General features: G+C 48.4%; 1 protein-coding gene and 1 long non-coding RNA gene across 5 annotated transcripts in view; one reads left to right on the forward strand and one right to left on the reverse strand.

The window, feature by feature from the left end:
• LOC144304172 (uncharacterized) overlaps positions 1–8,822 on the reverse strand; it is a 50,611-nt gene extending 41,789 nt beyond the window's left edge. For both annotated transcript variants that reach the window (XR_013371123.1, XR_013371122.1), the window contains exons 1-3: positions 8,102–8,822; positions 7,678–7,831; positions 4,356–5,824 (exon numbers count right to left, since the gene is read on the reverse strand). This is a non-coding gene — a long non-coding RNA (uncharacterized LOC144304172). The remainder of the gene's footprint in view (positions 1–4,355; positions 5,825–7,677; positions 7,832–8,101) is intronic.
• Positions 616–16,479, forward strand: PRDM8 (PR/SET domain 8). Of its 3 annotated transcripts, XM_077882635.1 has the most exons (7): positions 616–1,921; positions 8,290–8,532; positions 9,015–9,122; positions 9,589–9,724; positions 12,003–12,223; positions 13,409–13,640; positions 14,075–16,479. In XM_077882635.1, the coding sequence occupies exons 5-7, from the start codon at positions 12,005–12,007 to the stop codon at positions 15,715–15,717; spliced, it is 2,094 nt and encodes a 697-aa protein (XP_077738761.1). In that variant the 5' UTR covers positions 616–1,921; positions 8,290–8,532; positions 9,015–9,122; positions 9,589–9,724; positions 12,003–12,004; the 3' UTR covers positions 15,718–16,479. The 3 variants fall into 3 exon arrangements, with proteins under 3 accessions (XP_077738761.1, XP_077738759.1, XP_077738760.1); XM_077882633.1 differs by lacking the exon at positions 9,015–9,122; XM_077882634.1 differs by lacking the exons at positions 616–1,921; positions 8,290–8,532; positions 9,015–9,122 and having other exon boundaries at positions 9,204–9,724.
• The last annotated feature ends 2,290 nt before the right edge of the window (positions 16,480–18,769 follow it).

The following is an 18,769-nucleotide window of genomic DNA, read 5'->3' on the forward strand; positions in this document are numbered from 1 at the left end:
AATGTTTCCTCTGCCATCTTACAAACGAGGAAACTGGAGTTCAGAGAGGTCGGGTGATTTGCTCAAAGACACACAGCTAGCCGACTGCACATCTGGGCGTTCGAACATTACGTTCATCGCATTACATCTGGGCGTTCGAACATTACGTTCATCACATTACATCTGGGCGTTCGAACATTACGTTCATCACATTACATCTGGGCGTTCGAACGTTACGTTCATCACATTACATCAGGGCGTTCGAACATTACGTTCGAATTAGGATCCCTAATTCGGGGCTCTCAACCACCGCCTCTCGAATCCTTCACAAGGAAGAGCAATAAGGACCGCCTCCCCCGCCCCCCAACTGACGTCTGCTACAGAGCACCCGTCTGGGCCCGAGATTCGCCAAGCGGAAGGCCCTAGGCGTGGGCAAACGTAACAGCCTGCTCGGGGCTGCGGAAACCGCGTGGGGGCGCGGAAGGAAGCTCCGCCCTTCAGCCCCGGCCTCCCGCGGGGCGCCGTCGGCCGTGCGGCCCACAATGCTCCGCGCGCAGCCCGCGTGCGGGCGTCGGGGGCGGGGCCGAGGGTAGGCGGCGTGGGAACGTGCGCAGCTCGAAGCCTGGGCGCCGCTTCCCGCCTCGCTCCCGGGACGGGGACTGCGTGTGGAGGCGAAGGCCTGCTGCCGCCTCAGCCCCCGGCCCGCCCGCTGCGAGGCAGAGGAGGGGCGGGGCGCTCGGAGGTCCTGAGCCCCGTCAGGGCGGGCGGCCTGGTTCCGCAGGTTTCCCTGGCCACCGCCTTCACCTCCGTGCCCAGCGTGCGCGGTGGCGCTGCCCTGACTTCCGGGCGTTTCTGACGTGGCGCCGCTGTCAATTCCAACGGAAGGACTCTGGAAGATGAGGAATAGAAGTCTAGTCGGCCTCCCCGGCACGAAACTGCTGCCTCTCCTGAAATGAAGAGGGGAGGAAGGAGTGGGACTGCCGCCTGTGCTTGGAACATTCCACTCCCTTTGGCAGTAGAAGGGGTCCCTGAACATCTAAACACGTTCTTCCTGCTTCCTTCGTCGTCCAGTACCTTCTGGTTTCCCTAGAAACTTTGAGAAATCCTTTAGCCTTCACTGAGTGGCTTCGAAAGCGAGGGCACTCGCTACAATTCCCAGATTTTCTAAAAAGGAGAAGCGAAGGCAGTGCCAACGACAACAGCGACCCGATCCGTATTTACTAGGTGCCAGGCACTGTGCTCTGCACAGGCTAGATACCACCTCACGCCGCACGACGACTTTATGAAGAGAATTTCCTTTACCACTCCTGCTCCTCGGTTCTGGGATGAAGGCCTGAAGCACAGGCCGGTTAAACTACCTGCCCGGGCGTCAGTCAGGGGCCAGGATTCAAACCCAGGGAGTTTAGTTCCCCGGGGTTGAATCGGGGTGTGAACCTGACTTGTAGGGTCAGTTCTCCAGACATCTGAGTCAGAAGAAGTTTCCCTCACAAAGGCATTAAGACCTCTCTGGGATGCACAAGGCTGAAATAAAACTAACCCCAGCTCTTGGAAGCAATCCCTTACCATCTGCTCAGGAACTGGCTTTCCTAAACGCGTTCACCCTCGTTTTCAGTCCTCACTGCGACCCGGAAGGCAGCTCTTTCCAGCCTTAGTTTGCTGAGGAGAAAAACCAAGCCTGGGAGAGGTGACTGGCAGTCCAGCACGTAAAAGATGAGAACATAGGCCCACACCTCTGGGAAGGGGGCGGTGTGGACCTACTGCAAGAGGACCTGTGAAGGGGCTGGGGAGGAGGAGCGTGGTCGTGGTCGTGCTGATGGTGGTGGTGGTGGTAAAAAATCAATCAAGCAATCAGTCAAAGCATCGCTGCTCCCTGAAGCCCAGCCCTCAGGACGCCTTTCGGTCCAGAAAGTGGCGCTCAGCACTCAGCAGGAGACAGAAGTTGGTAATAATTCTGGGAGGGGGCAGGAGGCTGCAGAACGCGGAAAACGTGGCACTTCCTCTCTGCTTAGTCCGAGGAGTATGGGGGGCACACCTCGTGGCCTCTTCTCGCCGCCCCCCCCCCCCCCGCCAGGTTTAAGGTTTGCTTTGGCTGCTTCTAAGAGAGGCACCCTCTCTGAAGTTGGCTAGTCTTGTTCTGCCCAGGTCCTGTCTAGTGTTGGGTCTCTACACTTTGGTGACTCATCCCAAACGTAGTGGGAGCTGTATCTGCCCCTGGTGATACTGTGATACCCAGAGGAAACCTCCTTAGTCTCTCCCAGGGAGACCTCATTAGCCCACATACCCACATTGAAGCCCATCACTGTTATTTGGCCTTGTCTGCACTCTTTGTCACTGAACTCTTTACTGAAACATCAACACCAGGGACTCCAGACATTAGAAATTGTCTGCCTGTAGCATATATAAGAATGGAACCAGCCATACTCTCAGTACATTGACTTTTCCCAAGATATTTTCACATATTCAGATGATTCCCACTTATCTAGAAACATTAACTTCCTAGGGCCTCAGGTAAACTGAGTCTAAAATGTAGATAACAGCTGAGGCATCTGATCACACATACAAGGTAGTAGATACTCAAATCATGTGGGAAATATATTCTTTAGAATGCTATTCAGTTTTGCTCCTCTAGGAACAATTACTCTTCTATAGGACTTCACACAAACTATTTTCTCAAAACCATCCTACATGAAAACATACAACAAGGAGCACTGACTACTCTATAAACATGGAGCCAAGAAAAATGACAGTCTTGAAAGTTTTTTTTAAAGTGCTACCTGAACATTATTCACTCCCAACCTGCTTAAACACGCACACGCACATGCACATGCACACACACACACACACACACATTAAAAGACCATACCTGGTTAGGTTTAAAAATTGTTCAGACCTAAACTGAATTCTAGGTCTTCAGGAAATCTCAACATCCGGGTCTTTATATTCAATATGTTTATTTTTCTTGGAATTTTGTGAATAATTTATTTATATTTCTGGATATTATTTATTTTTTAAAATTTGAATTTTCCTCAGAACTTTAGAAGAGATTATAAATTATATCTTGGTTACCTTTATATTAAATTACCAGAAGACTATTGAATCAATCTGGGAACTGGCTTTCCAGTCAGCAAGTTCAAGAGAACAAATGTAACTTTCAATCCTCTTGCCTGTTATTTCTGACTTTTTTTTACGGTGAAAAAATTTATATTTAGATTTATAGCCGGCTGGACTCAGTTGATCCCAATTTTGTTGGCAACATCCAAAGCATCATAGTCAGGAGCCAGTCGAACATATGCTTTCTTCTCTCCATCAGGCCTGATCAAGGTGTTAACCTTCACAGCCTGTTTGATCGGGTGCTTATTGCCCTTGACATCCACAATGAACACAAGTGTGTTGTTGTCACAAGTGTGTATTTTCTTCATGGCTGACTCAGTAGTTAGGGGAACTTGATGATGGCATAGTGATCCAGCTTGTTTCTGGGGGGGGGGTGGCGGGGGGGGGGATTGGGATCTCTTTCAAGGATATTTGGGCTGCCTTCTGGAGACGCAGAGTCTTGGATCATTGGAATGTAGGTGACGTGTGGATCTTCTTTTTTTTGTGACTGTGCACGCCTTTCAGCACCGCTTTCTTAGCTTTCTTACCTTTGCTTTGGCTCCAGCTTTGGGAGGGGCAGGGGTTTCCTTCTTCACCTTCTGCACCATCTTCGTGAAAGGGCATTTCTGACATTTTATAATGTATATACAGTAGTATTGTTTATAGTAGTCATGCAGTTACTATTGTTTGTAACAAGTTGATCTTTGAATTCTCTGAGAGACCACTTTTTCAGTTAGAATTGAAGAAAGACTTACATGGGTAGCTTATAAGTGCTTATGAAAATCCACTAAAAGTTATAGGCTTTCCATATGATGCTTGGGGAGACATTCCCTCATGAATGCTAGATTAATATGCCTGGATTAAATCATGAAACACTTGCAGTTCACTTGAGTTGAAATCATGAAAGATGGTTTGCAATCAAAAAGTCCAATATGTGATATGATCAGGGGAGTAGGTTAGGTATGAGAGCATAGTTTGTGAAGAAATCAAACTATATTTTCAAGGCTCTAACAAAGCAATATGAATCACTGGTGCTGTGGTTGGTTACTGATTGATATCTATTTCCTCAAATCCTTTTCATTTTTTTTTTCTTTTCTGCCTCTCTTTTCCTCAGAGAAAATCAGATATCTGTCTCTCTCTTCAGCCTTCAGGAAAGTATGCCATGGACAAATTCCAAGCTAGAAAGTCCTGGGCATGTGTGCACTGTCCCTAGACTCCCTCCCCAGGAGAGGAATGCTCTATGCTGCTCATCCCCCAGCAGCCCAATTTAAAAGCAAAGTCCATACCTCAGAATGAACTAGCTGGGATCAGATGCTAGGTAGTCTTCCTATTATGAGTCCAGTGTATGTCAATCAGCACCTGTCTTTTTAACACAGGAATTATACACAGCCTAAAATGGAGAGAAAAAGAGGTAGAACTCAAGTACTGTTTGGATAATGTCCCTTCTCCTGGCTGTGTAAAGAAATTTGATGTAGAACCTCTCAACTTGGTGACATTCCTAAGGCCTAGAGACAGTCTTCTTAAAATCTAATGCTCTCTCTTATTTGAAACTGGGGATAGCCCTTGGTCCCTAGTTGCCCTGAAAGCCTGACTCAGAGGGTGAGGAAGCTCTGAGTGGCTGACTGTGGCCCTTACATTTCCTTCTGTCCACCCTACTCCTCTGGCTGAGACTTATTCAGGAGCTGTGGTGTCTGAGTCTGGGAAGAACATTCTAACCTACAGATCTGACAAAACCAGGATATTCCCTGCCAGCTCTCTAGATATTGTATAGAGAGTAGCATAAAAGCTGGGAGAATCTAAGGGGTCAGGATGCTGGATATTGGATCTGTGGTTCACAGGTCACACTTACACAGGTGACAATGAGACATTGATCAGATTTGTGGTAGTTGTCTTCAATATCACCTCAGTTTGCTAGGCCTGCCGGAAGTCATACTCAAAAGCCATTAAGTCAGTTAACTACAGCTCCCATCCAGGAGAGGAAATGAACTACACAGTCTTCAAAGATGATCCAGCTCACAGCTGAACTCCCAAAAGAAGGGTGAGTGGAACTTGCGATTCCTCATTGAGAAAGTTATAAACTTGAGAAAGGTAGGTTATAATCATAATGGCAATCATTGTAGTACAGCAGCAGCATTAAAAACTGCTAGCATTTATTGAGAAACAGGAAAAGCTGAAGCAAGAACAATGTGAATCAGGAGTAATGGTCCCTGAACTTGGGACACTGGGGTCCCTTTTCCCAGACTCCAAAATTATCCATCCTTTGAGAGTCTGGCTATCCCAGGACCAACCCAAGGAAACATTCACTTATGTATCACTGGATGAACCAACTGTAATACTTAGGCAAGGAATAGACCCAAACTGAGATTGCCATGCTCCCCTCCCTGTAAACTTTTATCCAGCTCAGCAAGGCTGTCCCTTGTTGTCTCCAAATTATCCTTTAGAAAGTTTCTTATTCTCTAAGAAAGTTTCACTTCTCCAAGGTGCAATGCAACAACCCTCTGTGAAGTTCCATTCTTTACCTCCCCCAACCTTCAGGGCACCATCCAGAGACTCCCTATGTGACATTAATAAGCTTAGGAAAAAGCCTCCACACACTGTTTCATTGGCCGTCCTCTTGTCTTCCAGTGCATTCTCTCTTTCACCATGAGTTGCTCTTTCTTTTTCTTCTTTCTTTCTTTCTATTTTTCAGTTGGACAGCTGAGGCTTTGCTGGTGTAGAGCTTTTGAAGTAGGATGAGAGGGGGATGAACCATGACCTGGAAAGGAAGAGAGAAAGAAAAACAATGTATTTTCATTCTTAAAGGGTAATGATTCTTCTAAATAAGTTATTCTTCAAGATTTCACCAGCATCCTATCACAGAAATTGAGGTATTTAGGCCCCACTTCCCTACCCTGGGAGGAGAAAGGGCATTCCCATTCTAATACTCACTAAGAATCAGATTTCTTTTCTTACCCTTTCTCCACCCTCTCACTTAGTTCATAAAAGGCACCACCTTGGGAATCATTCATCAATCTCTCTCCAGCCTTCTCTTCCCAAACAATAGGAGTTGTCTACATGTGGATTTTTTTTTTTTTTACCATAACTGCGCGAAGCCTTGCTAAAGTGGAGCAAGGTGAACATACCTCCACTCTTCATTGTTATCTCCCTAATCATTTAATTGGAAATAAAATCCCAGGGAAAAGAGCTCCAAATATAAACCCATTGTTCCATGTGAACCAGATAAAACTATTGACTGAGATGCATTTTTATAGTACTGTTTGAAACTGAATAAAAATGCCTCAATTCTTCATTTAGTATCAGTGAATTCCAGTAAGGAATAATGCAGAGTGATTTCAAAGTAGTTTATGCACCATTTTAGCCCATAAATTTCTAGAGAAATAAAAGTAATTTGTATATTTTCTTTACATCCTATTAATAATAGTCATTAAGATCATTTATATTACCAGGGAAATGTGCATCACCTAAAATGCTGGAAAACCCTCAAAGTAGGAATGTCAAGCTTAATCTTACCCATATTTGTTTTTTGTTATAGCAGTCATTCAATACATTAGACAAAGAGTTGGTTTGGATTCATAGAATGTTAGAAATTCTTTTATTTAGTGTTTTTACCTGAAATCAGTAGGGGAAATCTTAATCAGGGGGCAGAAAAGAGAAACAGTAAATATCTGATGGCCAGACTCTCAATATGTCTCTCCCCTCACTGATGTATAGGATCTTACCTATTTTCTTGCTTGGGATTTGGAAGGGTCAAACTCCTCCACCCCCAATTTAGGTATCAGAAGCATTTTTAATTTTATACAATCTGGAGTCTACATTTCAGAACCTCAAAGGAGACAATGTAAGTGTCCTGTGTATTTAAGAAAAGAAAGGCCAGGGTAAAGAAAAATGTGTCCCATTTAAAGTTTAAGGTTATCTAAATGCCCACACTCTGGAGTGGATGCTTTTATATTTACAATATGTAGAAGTATTTTTTTTAAGTGGCTTAAATAGACAGATGACTTTTCTTGGGAAAGGCAAACTTTCTATTCTCTAAATCACAATCTCTAATTCCATTAAATTGTTGAACAGAGCAATCCGCTCTGTTCAACAGTTTAATGGAACTAAGGTTATAGGCACTGCACACACACTGTTGCTCTATCGGGCTGTAGTTTCTAGGGGACCTCAACGCTCTTATGGCTAATTCTTTATCTTCATCTGCTGTTGTTTACACCTGTGCCTCTTCTGCCCTTCTTTTTCCTTTACTTCTCTGAATTCACTTAAGTGACCACTATTCTTCATCCCTGCGGGTTATTTTTCAGATGTTTGAGGCAATTCTTTTGACGTTTCTAATTCTCCCACCCTTTCTTGAAACAAGTGATGGGGGTGGGAATACTTTCTTGTGAGAGAGAGAGCGCACGGATTTATGAATGAAGCATCCAATCATCAAACAATTAGTGGCTAAAACACTCCAAGATTCTTATATACAGACATGTGAGAGTCCTCAGCATTGACCTTTGGTTGGAATCGCCCTTTGGCAAATAAAAGTGTTCATATGTGCATAAAGAGAAATGATAGGTTAAGATGAAAGACAATTGCAGTTTAAGAAGCTTTGAAAAGTTAGTAGCTAACCTGGAAATGGAGAGAAAATTGCCCTCTTCTTCCCTAATAAATGGGGATTTTGCAACCCTTCTTTTGCGGAATCCCGGTTTACACCGAGGCAGCAGGTCCGTCTGATCAGAAAAACTTGAAACTTAGTGGGGACGTGGGAGCTAACCAAGACTGGCTGAAAATAAAGGGAGAGAAACAGAGGAAGAGAGAGAGAGAAATCAAGAGGAGAACTCACGTAGCGGGAAATTATTCCCACATTTTTATTTCTGCTCGGCAAAATCCTTCCTTGGCCTCCTTGGACTGCGGGCGCGGCGAGGAAGAGCGCCCCTCCCTGCCCCACTGGGTTCCGGAGGGCGGGGCGTCTCACAGTTGCGAGGGGATCAAAGCAACACTGTGCACAACTTTTCCTTCTAAGCCGCTCCTTGCCAACCCCCAAACCACTCACCTTATTTCAACACTGGATAAAAACGAGACTGTCTCCTCCTTAAGTCATGGTTCTGCTCGGTCCACTTCAGCGGGCTACACAATCCGATTTATCCTGAAGCTAAGATTGTCCTCTTCGAAGAAGTGGTGGTGTGGGTGGGGCTAAGAGAGTGGAGCCTTCTACACACTTAAAGGTCTTTCTTTCCTTAGGAGTTGAAAGGCGAAAAAGAACCCAGAGATTCCCCAGCGAAAATGTGTTGCGGCCCCTGTTGAAGGAGTCAACTTCCAGGCTGTTAAAAGTCTTCAAGTCATTAGCATCAGCTGCTGCACTAGAGGGGCAAGCCAGCGCCTCTAAGTGGCTTAGCGCACAAACGAGGCTCCCGAGACTCCCGCGCAACCCCTTCCGCTCTCCACCACCGCCTGGATGTAAATTGCTCTCTGGAGCCCATCTTGGTAATAATTTTTACTTTGCCCCCCTCTGAGGTCTTAGAATACGGGCTGCCCCCAACATGGGACCTCCTCGGGGACTACGAGCAACGCACCTGGCAGAGAGCGGAAAGGCAGCAACATCTCGAGTCTAGTAACCTGGGTTCTTGCCACCCACCTCCTCTCACCCTTCCCTCGCCCAGGTACTCGAGTTCTGGGACCAGATGACCCCAGTAAATCCCCTGCCGAGGTCAGGCGGCATCCTTGCTCCATCCTCCTCACCCCATCTCTGGGTCCCAGGGAAGACTGAGCCAAGTTCTCACCAAAGCGCATCCTTTCTGAATCTCGCTCGGAAGGGCTGGGTAGGGTGAACGCTCTAAGAGAGAGAGCTGGCGCCGGCTTATCACCCTCAGGCTACTGGCTGCGCAAATCAGCGGTGGCTCACAGGCCAGGGAATCCCTCTAGGCTAATCTGCAACCCCCCACCGCCCACCCCTTTACTGAACTCAGACTCGAGAACTGCGCACCGGCTCCGAGGGCGCGCTGGATGGCCAGCTCTCTGCCAGAGGTTCTCCAAGTGCCAAGAGACACGGAGAAAGGCCCGCTCCAGTTCTTTTGGTACTTCCCTTTCCGACCCCGAAACGGATTTCCCCCTCCTCGCAGTCCCAGAGGGCGGAAGCTTTAGGAGGAGACGGGCCGGGCCGCGCTCAGGGAGGCTTTGCCACTTGGGGAAGGTGCTCAGGACCTGCGGGGCGCGGGCAGGCCAGAGAGACCGCTGCGAGGCAGGCGGCGCCGGAGGGAGCGCCCAGCCCAGCAAAGAGTTAAAGGGAGGGGACGTGGGCTGTCACGCGTCATTGGGCAGATTATGTGCAGCAAACAAAAAGTGTGTGTCTGCGTGCCAGTCAGTCACTGCATCGGGTCCATCTGTACAACTCTCTCCGCGCGCTCTCGCTGTCTCGCTCTCTCTTACTCTCTCCTCATCTCTCCAACCCCATCTCTCCATCTCTCCATCTCTCTCTCTCTCTCTCTCTCTCTCTCTCTCTCTCTCTCCTTCTCCCTCTCCCTCTCCCTCTCCTCTCTTTAGGCACAGCCTCCGAGACCGCTACACCAACACCTCTTGACATGGAAATGCACTGATACAATAGGCAAAAGAAAAGCTCGCTCGCATCTCTCGGTTCCAGTGGCCTTATTTGGGCGACTCGTTCCTGACCTTATTCCCGGTAAGTCTGTGCTTTGCCGTGGGAGGGGGATGGGGAGGAAGGCAGGCTTGGTAGGGAGAGTGGACGATTTTGTCGTCCGTCTCGTCATCAACCAGGAGAGAGGGGAGCATAATTGTTGAGGGGATCTCTCGCTACTGGCAATAGGATCATACAAAGGGAGGAGCGGGTGGGGATCACTTTGCGAGAGGAGCAAGCGACGGGGGAGCGCGCGGCCGCCAGACAATGCCTGCCTACGGGGAGGGCGAGCGGCCGGCGGCAGCGACGGGCAGTGGGCGAGCCCAGGGGCTCTGGGGAGGGTCCCTCGCGCGGCGGGGGCCGGGGCCTGCGGCAGGCTGCGGAGCTCCGAAGGGCTGGGCGGCGGGGGCGTCCGCGCCGGTGGGCGAGCTCGGGCTCTCGGCCCGGCCCGCGGTTACCGTGGCCAGCTCGAGGCTCGGGGCGGCCGCCGCGGCGACGCGAACCCCTCTCGGCGCGGCGCAGCGAGGATCTTTTCACCGTATTGTTAGGTAGAACCGCATGTTAATGATTGCGTCCCTGCTGTCGCCCGAAGTGACGGGGCGACCTCCCGGCACAATGAAACGCTTGTGTGAAAGAGACTTTTAAAGGGAAGAGAGAAATTGAGGCATAAAATGCTGAATTGAGGAAACTGAAAAGGAGAGAATAGGAATCCATTGAAAAGGAGATGAGAGGTTCTGAAGGGTTGTGTTATTTTTTCTTTTGACGTATTTAAATTTGCAATTAGAGATCAGAAAGGCTACTTTGTGTGGGGGTAAAAATACCCAGAGATAGAGGCTGTAATATAATAAAGTAAGTTTCTACTTTATGGATATTTTCTCTTATTTCTGTCTGGCAGAAAGAAACAGCTCAATACTTGACATTTGGAGGATGTAGCAGAGTGAATGGAAAAAGAGACTGACCAAAGTTTTATGCTCTGTTAGCTAGAAAAGAGGGGGGGGAAAAAGCTCTACCTTGTAATCACATTTGCAAGATTAATTGGTTAATAGACATTAAGATAAAAATGGACATTACTAATATTATTCCATAATGAACAGCTTCTCAAGGAAAGAATTAGGTCTACTCTTTCCTGCTACTTAATTTATACAAAGCATACATAAATTACTGCCTATCGCACCGTTACTAGGGAAAACCCAACTTGGGGGAGTCTTTTAATCAGCCAGAGTTAACAATGCAGTTTGTTCAAAGCCAGTTTAAAATTTAAATACCTGCTTTGTTTTTTATAAATAACGAGTTTGTAAGGGTGTCCAGTGGTATAGGAAAAAAAATGTCTGTGACAGCTTAATAGAGCCCTCCATCAAGGTATTAAACATTCTAAATTGCTGTGGATTAAATAGTCAGGGAGCCCACAGAGGTCTACCCAAGTGGGGCTGCCCTCTCTTGCCCACACAGAGTCATATGTGGGGGAGTGAGAACACACCAGTCACTACACATGCAGTATTTCAATCAGGGGACACTTCAGGCCTGCCCTGTACCTGCTCACTTCATGAGGCACATGCAACTCAATCCACCCCCTTGTATAACAAGGTAACTGGGATTCACCCTCATCCATAAATAAGCATGTCGAGAAAAAAATAATTACCTCTGCTTGCTGCTTTTAATTAAAGCCTCGGAGGGACAGTCTTGGATTATGGTAATGAACAGACGTAGGTCCGTAGGCTGCAGAGAAAGGTTAGCCGACACAGAATCAGTGGCCCTGACACTCTACTTGAAATCCATTCTCCATGCTCCGCTGTCTCTGCCTGCTTATTAAGGCTGCTCCCCTCTTTGGAAGAAAGAAAAAATCAACTCCTGGGCACCCAGTTCAATACAGAAGAAGAGAGGAGAGGAGCTTTCTCCCAAGGGTTGGAAGTTTCTTTCAGTCAGGAAAGTCTATAGGCTAGTAAGAAAAAAAAAAAAAAAATCCTATTGTTCTCCCCTACCCTTATTCCCCAAATTCTGGCCCATCCTCCCTTAAGGTAATGCAGAAAAGTGGTCTGTCTTTCCTAGCCCCGTTTTCCTTCTCAAAAGCGGTCAGCTCTGAGCTCCCACGATTCCAATTATTTTTAAAAGGCGGCGGGGGGCGGCGGGGGGAGTATTCCTCAGTTGGCATTTTCAAAATATGCCAGATTTAATCTGCCACTGGCTTTATTTTTGCAAAAAGTAGGCAAATTCAAGAAAAATAATGTCTAATAGTTGAAATGTTCTGCTTGGATTCATAGAGGCAAAAGGAGTATAAACAAGGAGTAATATAAGTTGTTTCCTTGTCCTGTGTATCTGTCACCAGTGATGGAGGATTCAGGCATCCAGCGAGGCATCTGGGATGGAGATGCCAAGGCTGTCCAGCAATGCCTGACAGATATTTTTACCAGTGTTTACACCACCTGCGACATCCCTGAGAATGCTATATTCGGTCCCTGCATCCTGAGCCATACTTCCCTGTATGACAGCATAGCTTTCATAGCTCTCAAGTCCACGGACAAGAGAACAGTCCCCTATATCTTCCGGGTAAGTCTTGGCCAGTGCTGCATAGGGTATGAGGGTAATCCCATGTTGAAAACTGACCAAGGATCGTTCTATTGACAAGCTGAGAACTGTTCTGAATGTAGAAAGTGAAAAAATGAGAGACATCCTATATCACACATAAAAAATAGAAAAGGAAAATTAAATTCAAATTATTGTCAACTGATTTCTGGAATAAATGACAAAATTTGATTTTGAATGCCAGGTAGATCTAAATTGCTGCCTCAGTTCTGGGCTTTCCTGGTGATGAACACAACTTCCTTAACTCTTTGAGAGATTTCAACTAGGGTAGAAGCCATTTGCATGCTAAATACTTTCTGTAAGTACTTTTATTATAAGAATTGAGTGCATTTGTGTTCCAAAGGCTTTCCTTTCCCCTAAATGTTACTCTTTCTAGGAAGCTAGCTAGTGTCCAGAATTTGTATTTAATGAAAATGTTAATGATTTGACAATAAAATATCATTAAATTCATATGTTTGAGTTTCAAGATATAAGCCTTCCCGCTTTCTATTCTTTTTATTTTTTTTAAGTCTATTTATTCACGAGAGACACACAGAGAGAGGCAGAGACACCCGCAGAGGGAGAAGCAGGTTTCATGCACGGAGCTGGATGAGGGACTGGATCCTGGGACTCCGGGATCACCCCTTGAGCCGAAGGCAGGTGCTCAGCCGCTGAGCCCACCCAGGCACCCTCTCTTCTTCTTCTTTTTTCACAAAGAAAAACTATTAATTGTTTAATGCAAAATTAGGAAGATGAATGGATGCCACAGAATAATTTCTAAGATCTAAGCTTGCTTTTTAACTTCCGAGGCAGACAAAATTCCTCACACTTTTGTAATGTGGGATAACTTAGAAGTGAATTCTCAAGAGGTTAATACGAATTAGATTGTAAGGAGAAATTTCCTTATTTGATATTCAACCAATAAATGAAACCCAAGCTTAATCTATATGATTGATACAGTGTTTCAAAGGACAGCTATCTCGTCTGCTGGTTACAAACACAAAGATGGATGCCACGTTAAGTCATGGTTAAGCTTGATCTCAGATAATTCTTTGGAGAAGAATATCAAAAAGGAAATGGTCCTGGTTCCCCTGGCTTCATACCCTCACGAGAGTCTCCCTCCTCCCACGCCCCTACCCTCTTGTATCCTTTTTTTTCCCTAAACTGTAGGTAGACACCTCAGCGGCAAATGGTTCTTCAGAAGGTCTAATGTGGCTGCGACTCGTCCAATCAGCCAGAGATAAAGAGGAGCAGAACCTTGAAGCCTATATAAAAAACGGACAGCTGTTTTACCGCTCTCTCCGCAGGATTGCCAAAGACGAGGAGTTACTAGTTTGGTATGGGAAAGAACTGACTGAGTTACTCTTGCTCTGCCCCTCTAGATCCCACAGCAAAATGAATGGTAGGTTGGCTCGAGACCTGCGACCGGGCCCTTGACTAGCGGGGGAGACATAGGGATGGGGGGGGGCTCACTCTGGCGCACTGGCGCCTGTCCTCCCTTAGGGCATCTGCTGGGAACCTTCGGAGGTATAGTCTGGGATGAAGCCAGGACAGATAGATGAGAATAAATCGGGGGGGGGGGGACACTTGGTGTGATTACTGCACTCCCCTCAAATGAGGGGGGAAAGTTAGCTCAGGTCGGACAGGATACTCTTTTGTAGGCGCTCAGGTCCTGAAAGATGGAAGGTGGATTTTTACAGAGGGTGATGGCAAACTGGTATGGAGACGATGCTTAATAATCATGTGGTGTGCGTGTGTGTGCGCGCGCGCACGCGTGTGTGTGTGCGTGTGTGTGTGCGCGCGTGCGCGTGTGTTTGGTGTTTTCTCACTAAGCAGGGTCATCCCCTTACACATGCCTGGAATGCAGCCAACGTTTCCAGTTTGAGTTCCCCTATGTGGCGCATCTGCGCTTCCGCTGCCCCAAGAGACTTCACAGCGCTGATGCCAGCCCCCAGGAAGAGCAAGGCGGCGGCGTGGGCGCCAAGGATCACGGGGGCGGGGGCGGGGGCAAGGACCAGCAGCAGCAGCAGCAGCAGCAGCAGCAGCAAGAGACGGCCTTGGGCCCCGGCCCCAAGTTCGGCAAAGCCGGCCCCATCCCCCACTACCCGGCCCCCTCCCCCGAGGGCAGTAACCCGCCTGCGGCCGGCGGCGGCGGCGCCAAGCCCTCCACGGACTTTCACAACCTGGCCCGGGAGCTCGAAAACTCGGGGGGAGGCAACAGCTGCTCCCCGGTCCGGAGCCTCGGCAGCGGCGGCGGCCACCAGGAGGCGGAGCTGAGTCCCGACGGCAACGCCAGCGGCGGCGGCAAGGGGAAGAGGAAGTTCGCGGAGGAGGCGGCGGAGGGCGGCGGCGGCGGCGGCGGGGGCGGCGGGGGCGGCGGCGGCGGCGGGGGGCTGGCGGGGGGCCGGGGTCGCTTCGCCGAGCGGCCGGTGCCCGCCTCCAAGGAGGACCTGGTGTGCACGCCGCAGCAGTTCCGCGCCTCGGGCAGCTACTTCAGCCTGGAAGAGAACGGCCGCCTCTTCGCGCCGCCCAGCCCCGAGACGGGCGAGGCGAAGCGCAGCGCCTTCGTGGAGGTGAAGAAGGCGGCCCGGGCGGCGGGTCTGCAGGAGGACGCGGCCGCCGACGGCGGGGGCGCGGCCGGCGACGACCAGGACGCGGGCGGCGGCGGCTCCTGCACGCCGGTGGCCGCTTCGCCGGGGGGCGCAGACGCGCTGCTGGCGCCGCGGCCCGGGGCCCCGCTGCCCGGCCGGCTGGAGGGCGGCAGCCCGGCGCGCGGGAGCGCCTTCACCTCGGTGCCGCAGCTGGGCGGGGCGGGCGCGGGCGTCACCGGCGCGGGCGGGGCGGGCGCGGGCGCGGGCGCGGGCGGCGCGGGGGCGTCGGGCGGCAGCGGCGCGGGCGGCGGCCAGGGCGCCCCGTCGGACGAGCGCAAGAGCGCCTTCTCGCAGCCGGCGCGCTCCTTCCCGCAGCTGCCCCCGCTGGTGCTGGGCCAGAAGCTGAGCGCGCTCGAGCCGTGCCACCCCGGCGACGGCGTGGGCCCCGCCAGACTCTACCCCGCCGCCGCCGACCCTCTGGCCGTGAAGCTCCAGGGGGCCGCGGACCTGAACGGCGGGTGCGGCGCGCTGCCCAAGCAGAACCCCTTCCTCTACGCCACCGCCTTCTGGCCCAAGAGCTCGGCGGCGGCGGCGGCGGCGGCGGCGGCCGCGGGGCCCCTGCAACTGCAGCTGCCCTCGGCGCTCACGCTGCTGCCGCCCTCCTTCACCTCGCTGTGTCTGCCCGCGCAGAACTGGTGCGCCAAGTGCAATGCCTCCTTCCGCATGACCTCCGACCTGGTGTACCACATGCGGTCGCACCACAAAAAGGAGTACGCCATGGAGCCCCTAGTGAAGCGGCGGCGCGAGGAGAAGCTCAAGTGCCCCATCTGCAACGAGTCCTTCAGGGAGCGCCACCACCTCTCCAGGCACATGACCTCGCACAACTGACCGGAAAGGACCCTGGTTTTCCACGCGCGTACACTCACAACCAAGCCACCTACGGGGAAAGCACGCGAGGACATCCACCACCTGCTTGGGACCTGAAACACTGCACCCGGAGACGGACAGGAACACACACGCGCCACCCCGACCTTGGCACTACACGTTTACCGGAGACCTGCATCTCACACACACACACACACACACACACACACACACACACAAGACAGGATGGTGGATTTTTGATTGGGTGGGTTGTTCGAGGGGTTTTCTTTTGAATGCACGCATTTTCACTTTCCAAAAATAAAGGTACATTTTTTGAAATGTCATATATTGCAACATATTGATGCATTTGTCATACGTTTCTACTTAAATTATTAAGCACTTACGGTTTAGATGTAATAATTCTATGTAAGGGCAAAATTTATTTTAGATATAAAGTAAAGGAGGAGGGTGAGATGCTCTCTGCATTTCTTGATGACAGTTTGTGTTCTTACAAAAACAAATAAAAAGAAGAAAAAGGGGTCACCATTCAATTTAAGTTTCCAGGGGGAAGTGCATGTATCATGAAATGATTATGGACTTCAATGAAGAATGTCATCATTATGTAAATATGTATTTCCTTTTAATACAAAGTGTAATTTTGTGCCAGTGAAATGGAGTCTGAATAGTTATGTGTTTCTTTTATCCCTGGAAAGATTTATTAAACTTTATAGATTATCCAGGTATGTTGGATGCTTTGACAATAAATGACTATTTTCTTCAAAGCAATTATGTGGAAAGTGTTTTTAAGTATAGATACATATATATTGTAGCTAAGGGCTACACTTTGAGTAGATACCATCTATTTTCACTGAATCTCTGGAACGAAGAGAGGGGTAATAAACCTTGTCCCACATACATTTATTTTCTCTAAGCCAATATGGAACCTAAAAGTGAGACGACAAAGTTTGATTATTGTTTATAAAATCTTTAGCGGGAAAGTATTGGGCTTCTTCATCATAGGGCAGATCATTTAGACAAAGATGCCTGCGGTGAAGCCAACCTGTCCGTGGGATGTCAGCATTCTTTTCAGCAGCAGGATAGTTAGCAGCTTCACAAGTAGCCAGACACCATTCTCGGGCCTTGATCAGAAAAGCTAAATGAGAAGCCCACTTTAATTCTACGGTGATACCTACATGGAGGAGTATTCTATGCTCTGGAACACTTCAGCATTCTGTTGTTATCCATTAAGAGATCCAATGGGGAGTTTCTTTAGAAACCAAGGTGAAATGACCATGATAGTCTATGTAATGTTGGGCCCAGCCTTCCTTCTAAAGGCTTGAGCAGCCGCACGGGCTCTGGAAAAAAACCCTGTCCTAGAGCATTATGATACGATACAGAGGAACCTGATAATTTTCCTCCTCTTCCTGTTCCTCCTCCTATGGAAAGTCTTTCTGTACTCTTCATACACTGACAACAATTCTTAGTTAAGTTGTTCAGCAACCATTAGGTGCAAAACCATAAACATGTGATCCTTTGGGTCTTACAGTAGCATGCACTTAGTCCATTCTCTTCAGAGTCATTCTATAATTGCTTTACTAATAGACACTACCCTGATTTATCTATCACAGGAGGTTATTCTTTCCCATTTTTTCCCCTCCACATCTTGCCAGTGCTCTACTGGAAGGAGGACACTTGTGAGAAAGTCTGAAATGGGGAACTTGCACACTGTCTCAATGATGGCATTCAATTGTTTCCCTTCTAAAAGGATTGTAAAACCTTCATTATCTTAAGGCGACTACCAAACAAGTTATAATTAGGGCATGGAGCAAGTAAAGACCAAGGGTAGGGCAAAGAGATGTCTCCATGGTGTGACCCCCGCTTGGTGAAAAAGTAGGTTGACTTAATCATCTAAGGGCTTTCTCTGTTACATTTCTCTGAGGCCTACTCTGAGTTTTCCTAGGCAACAGTTCAATGATCTGAAACACTAATCCCCAGCAAAGTGGAATGAGAATGGTCCAAAATTTCAGTTTTAACTGATCTTCATGACTGACATCACTCTGTGTCATTACTGGCATCATTTGATTTAGCTGCATTTTGGTTTTCCAATCTATACAATAAGTGAGACAGATTCTGCTATCTTGAAACTCCCCAGCACTGGGGAATTGTTTTTTGCAATGGGCTACTCAGGCCCCAATTAAATCTAAAAGGAGATGTATAGAGAAAATACCGAGATTGGTCATGAAGTAAATTTGATGGCAAGAAGTAAGAAAGATATTTGGGGGTAAATGAAAGATGGACTTAAGAGAGCCTTAAATCACAATGCTTGAGAGGCCAACTAAATTGTCCATACCTGGGATACTAGTGAATCTCTGGAGCAAAAGTGTCTTTAAAACCAGTCAACCAACCAACAACACAGCTTGCTTGGGCCTAACTTTCCAAAATAAGCAAACAAACAAACAAACAAAATCGCCAAAACTTAAATGTCCCTGTGTTTCCGTCCCAATTGTCCAGAATCTCCTCTTCACTAGGTGGCTTCGTTACCTGTTGGGGTTTCAGAGATGAACTTAGATCTAGAAAAAGGTAAGCAGATGCTCCTTTTTGTAAAGCTTGGAATCATATAATTTGAAGGATATTAGGCGATTTCGCTTGTGTTTTCTTTTGTGTGGTCATTAACTTAGCCACACAATCAGGAAGAAAGACTAATCTTGGCTCAGCTACTGCCCAGACAATCCCCATAGGTAGGTGTGTTGTGGCAGACACTTTAGGGCTAGGCCCCTGTGCTGATTAATCAGCCCACAAGACCTTTTTGGTGGAAATTAGTAGGGGAAGGGTGCCCAGAGCTAGTTTTGCCTTCAGCCAAGGCAAACTGAAATGTTTTGTTGTAATGCTGCCTTTTCAAGCTTTCGGATGTATCTTAACCCTCTCCATGTCTGAATGTTCTCAGATGAGACTCTCTAAGATTCCGTAACCCCGCCCACCTACCCAGCTAACCGAGGTCGCTGGCTGAGGCCACGGCCATAGATGTCTGCACACACCTGCGGAGGTAGCAAGGTCACAGGGTTATGCAGATTTGCAG

The sequence above is a fragment of the Canis aureus genome, chromosome 33, assembly GCF_053574225.1.
Source record: "Canis aureus isolate CA01 chromosome 33, VMU_Caureus_v.1.0, whole genome shotgun sequence".
NCBI classification, from domain to species: domain Eukaryota; kingdom Metazoa; phylum Chordata; class Mammalia; order Carnivora; family Canidae; genus Canis; species Canis aureus.

Bases quoted from the DNA above. Each gene is read 5' to 3' on its own strand.
- PRDM8 (XM_077882635.1), top strand. From the start codon at position 12,005: ATGGAGGATTCAGGCATCCAGCGAGGCATCTGGGATGGAGATGCCAAG. The intron at 12,224-13,408 runs GTAAGTCTTGGC...CCTAAACTGTAG, and splicing joins CAGTCCCCTATATCTTCCGG to GTAGACACCTCAGCGGCAAA. The intron at 13,641-14,074 runs GTAGGTTGGCTC...CTCACTAAGCAG, and splicing joins ATCCCACAGCAAAATGAATG to GGTCATCCCCTTACACATGC.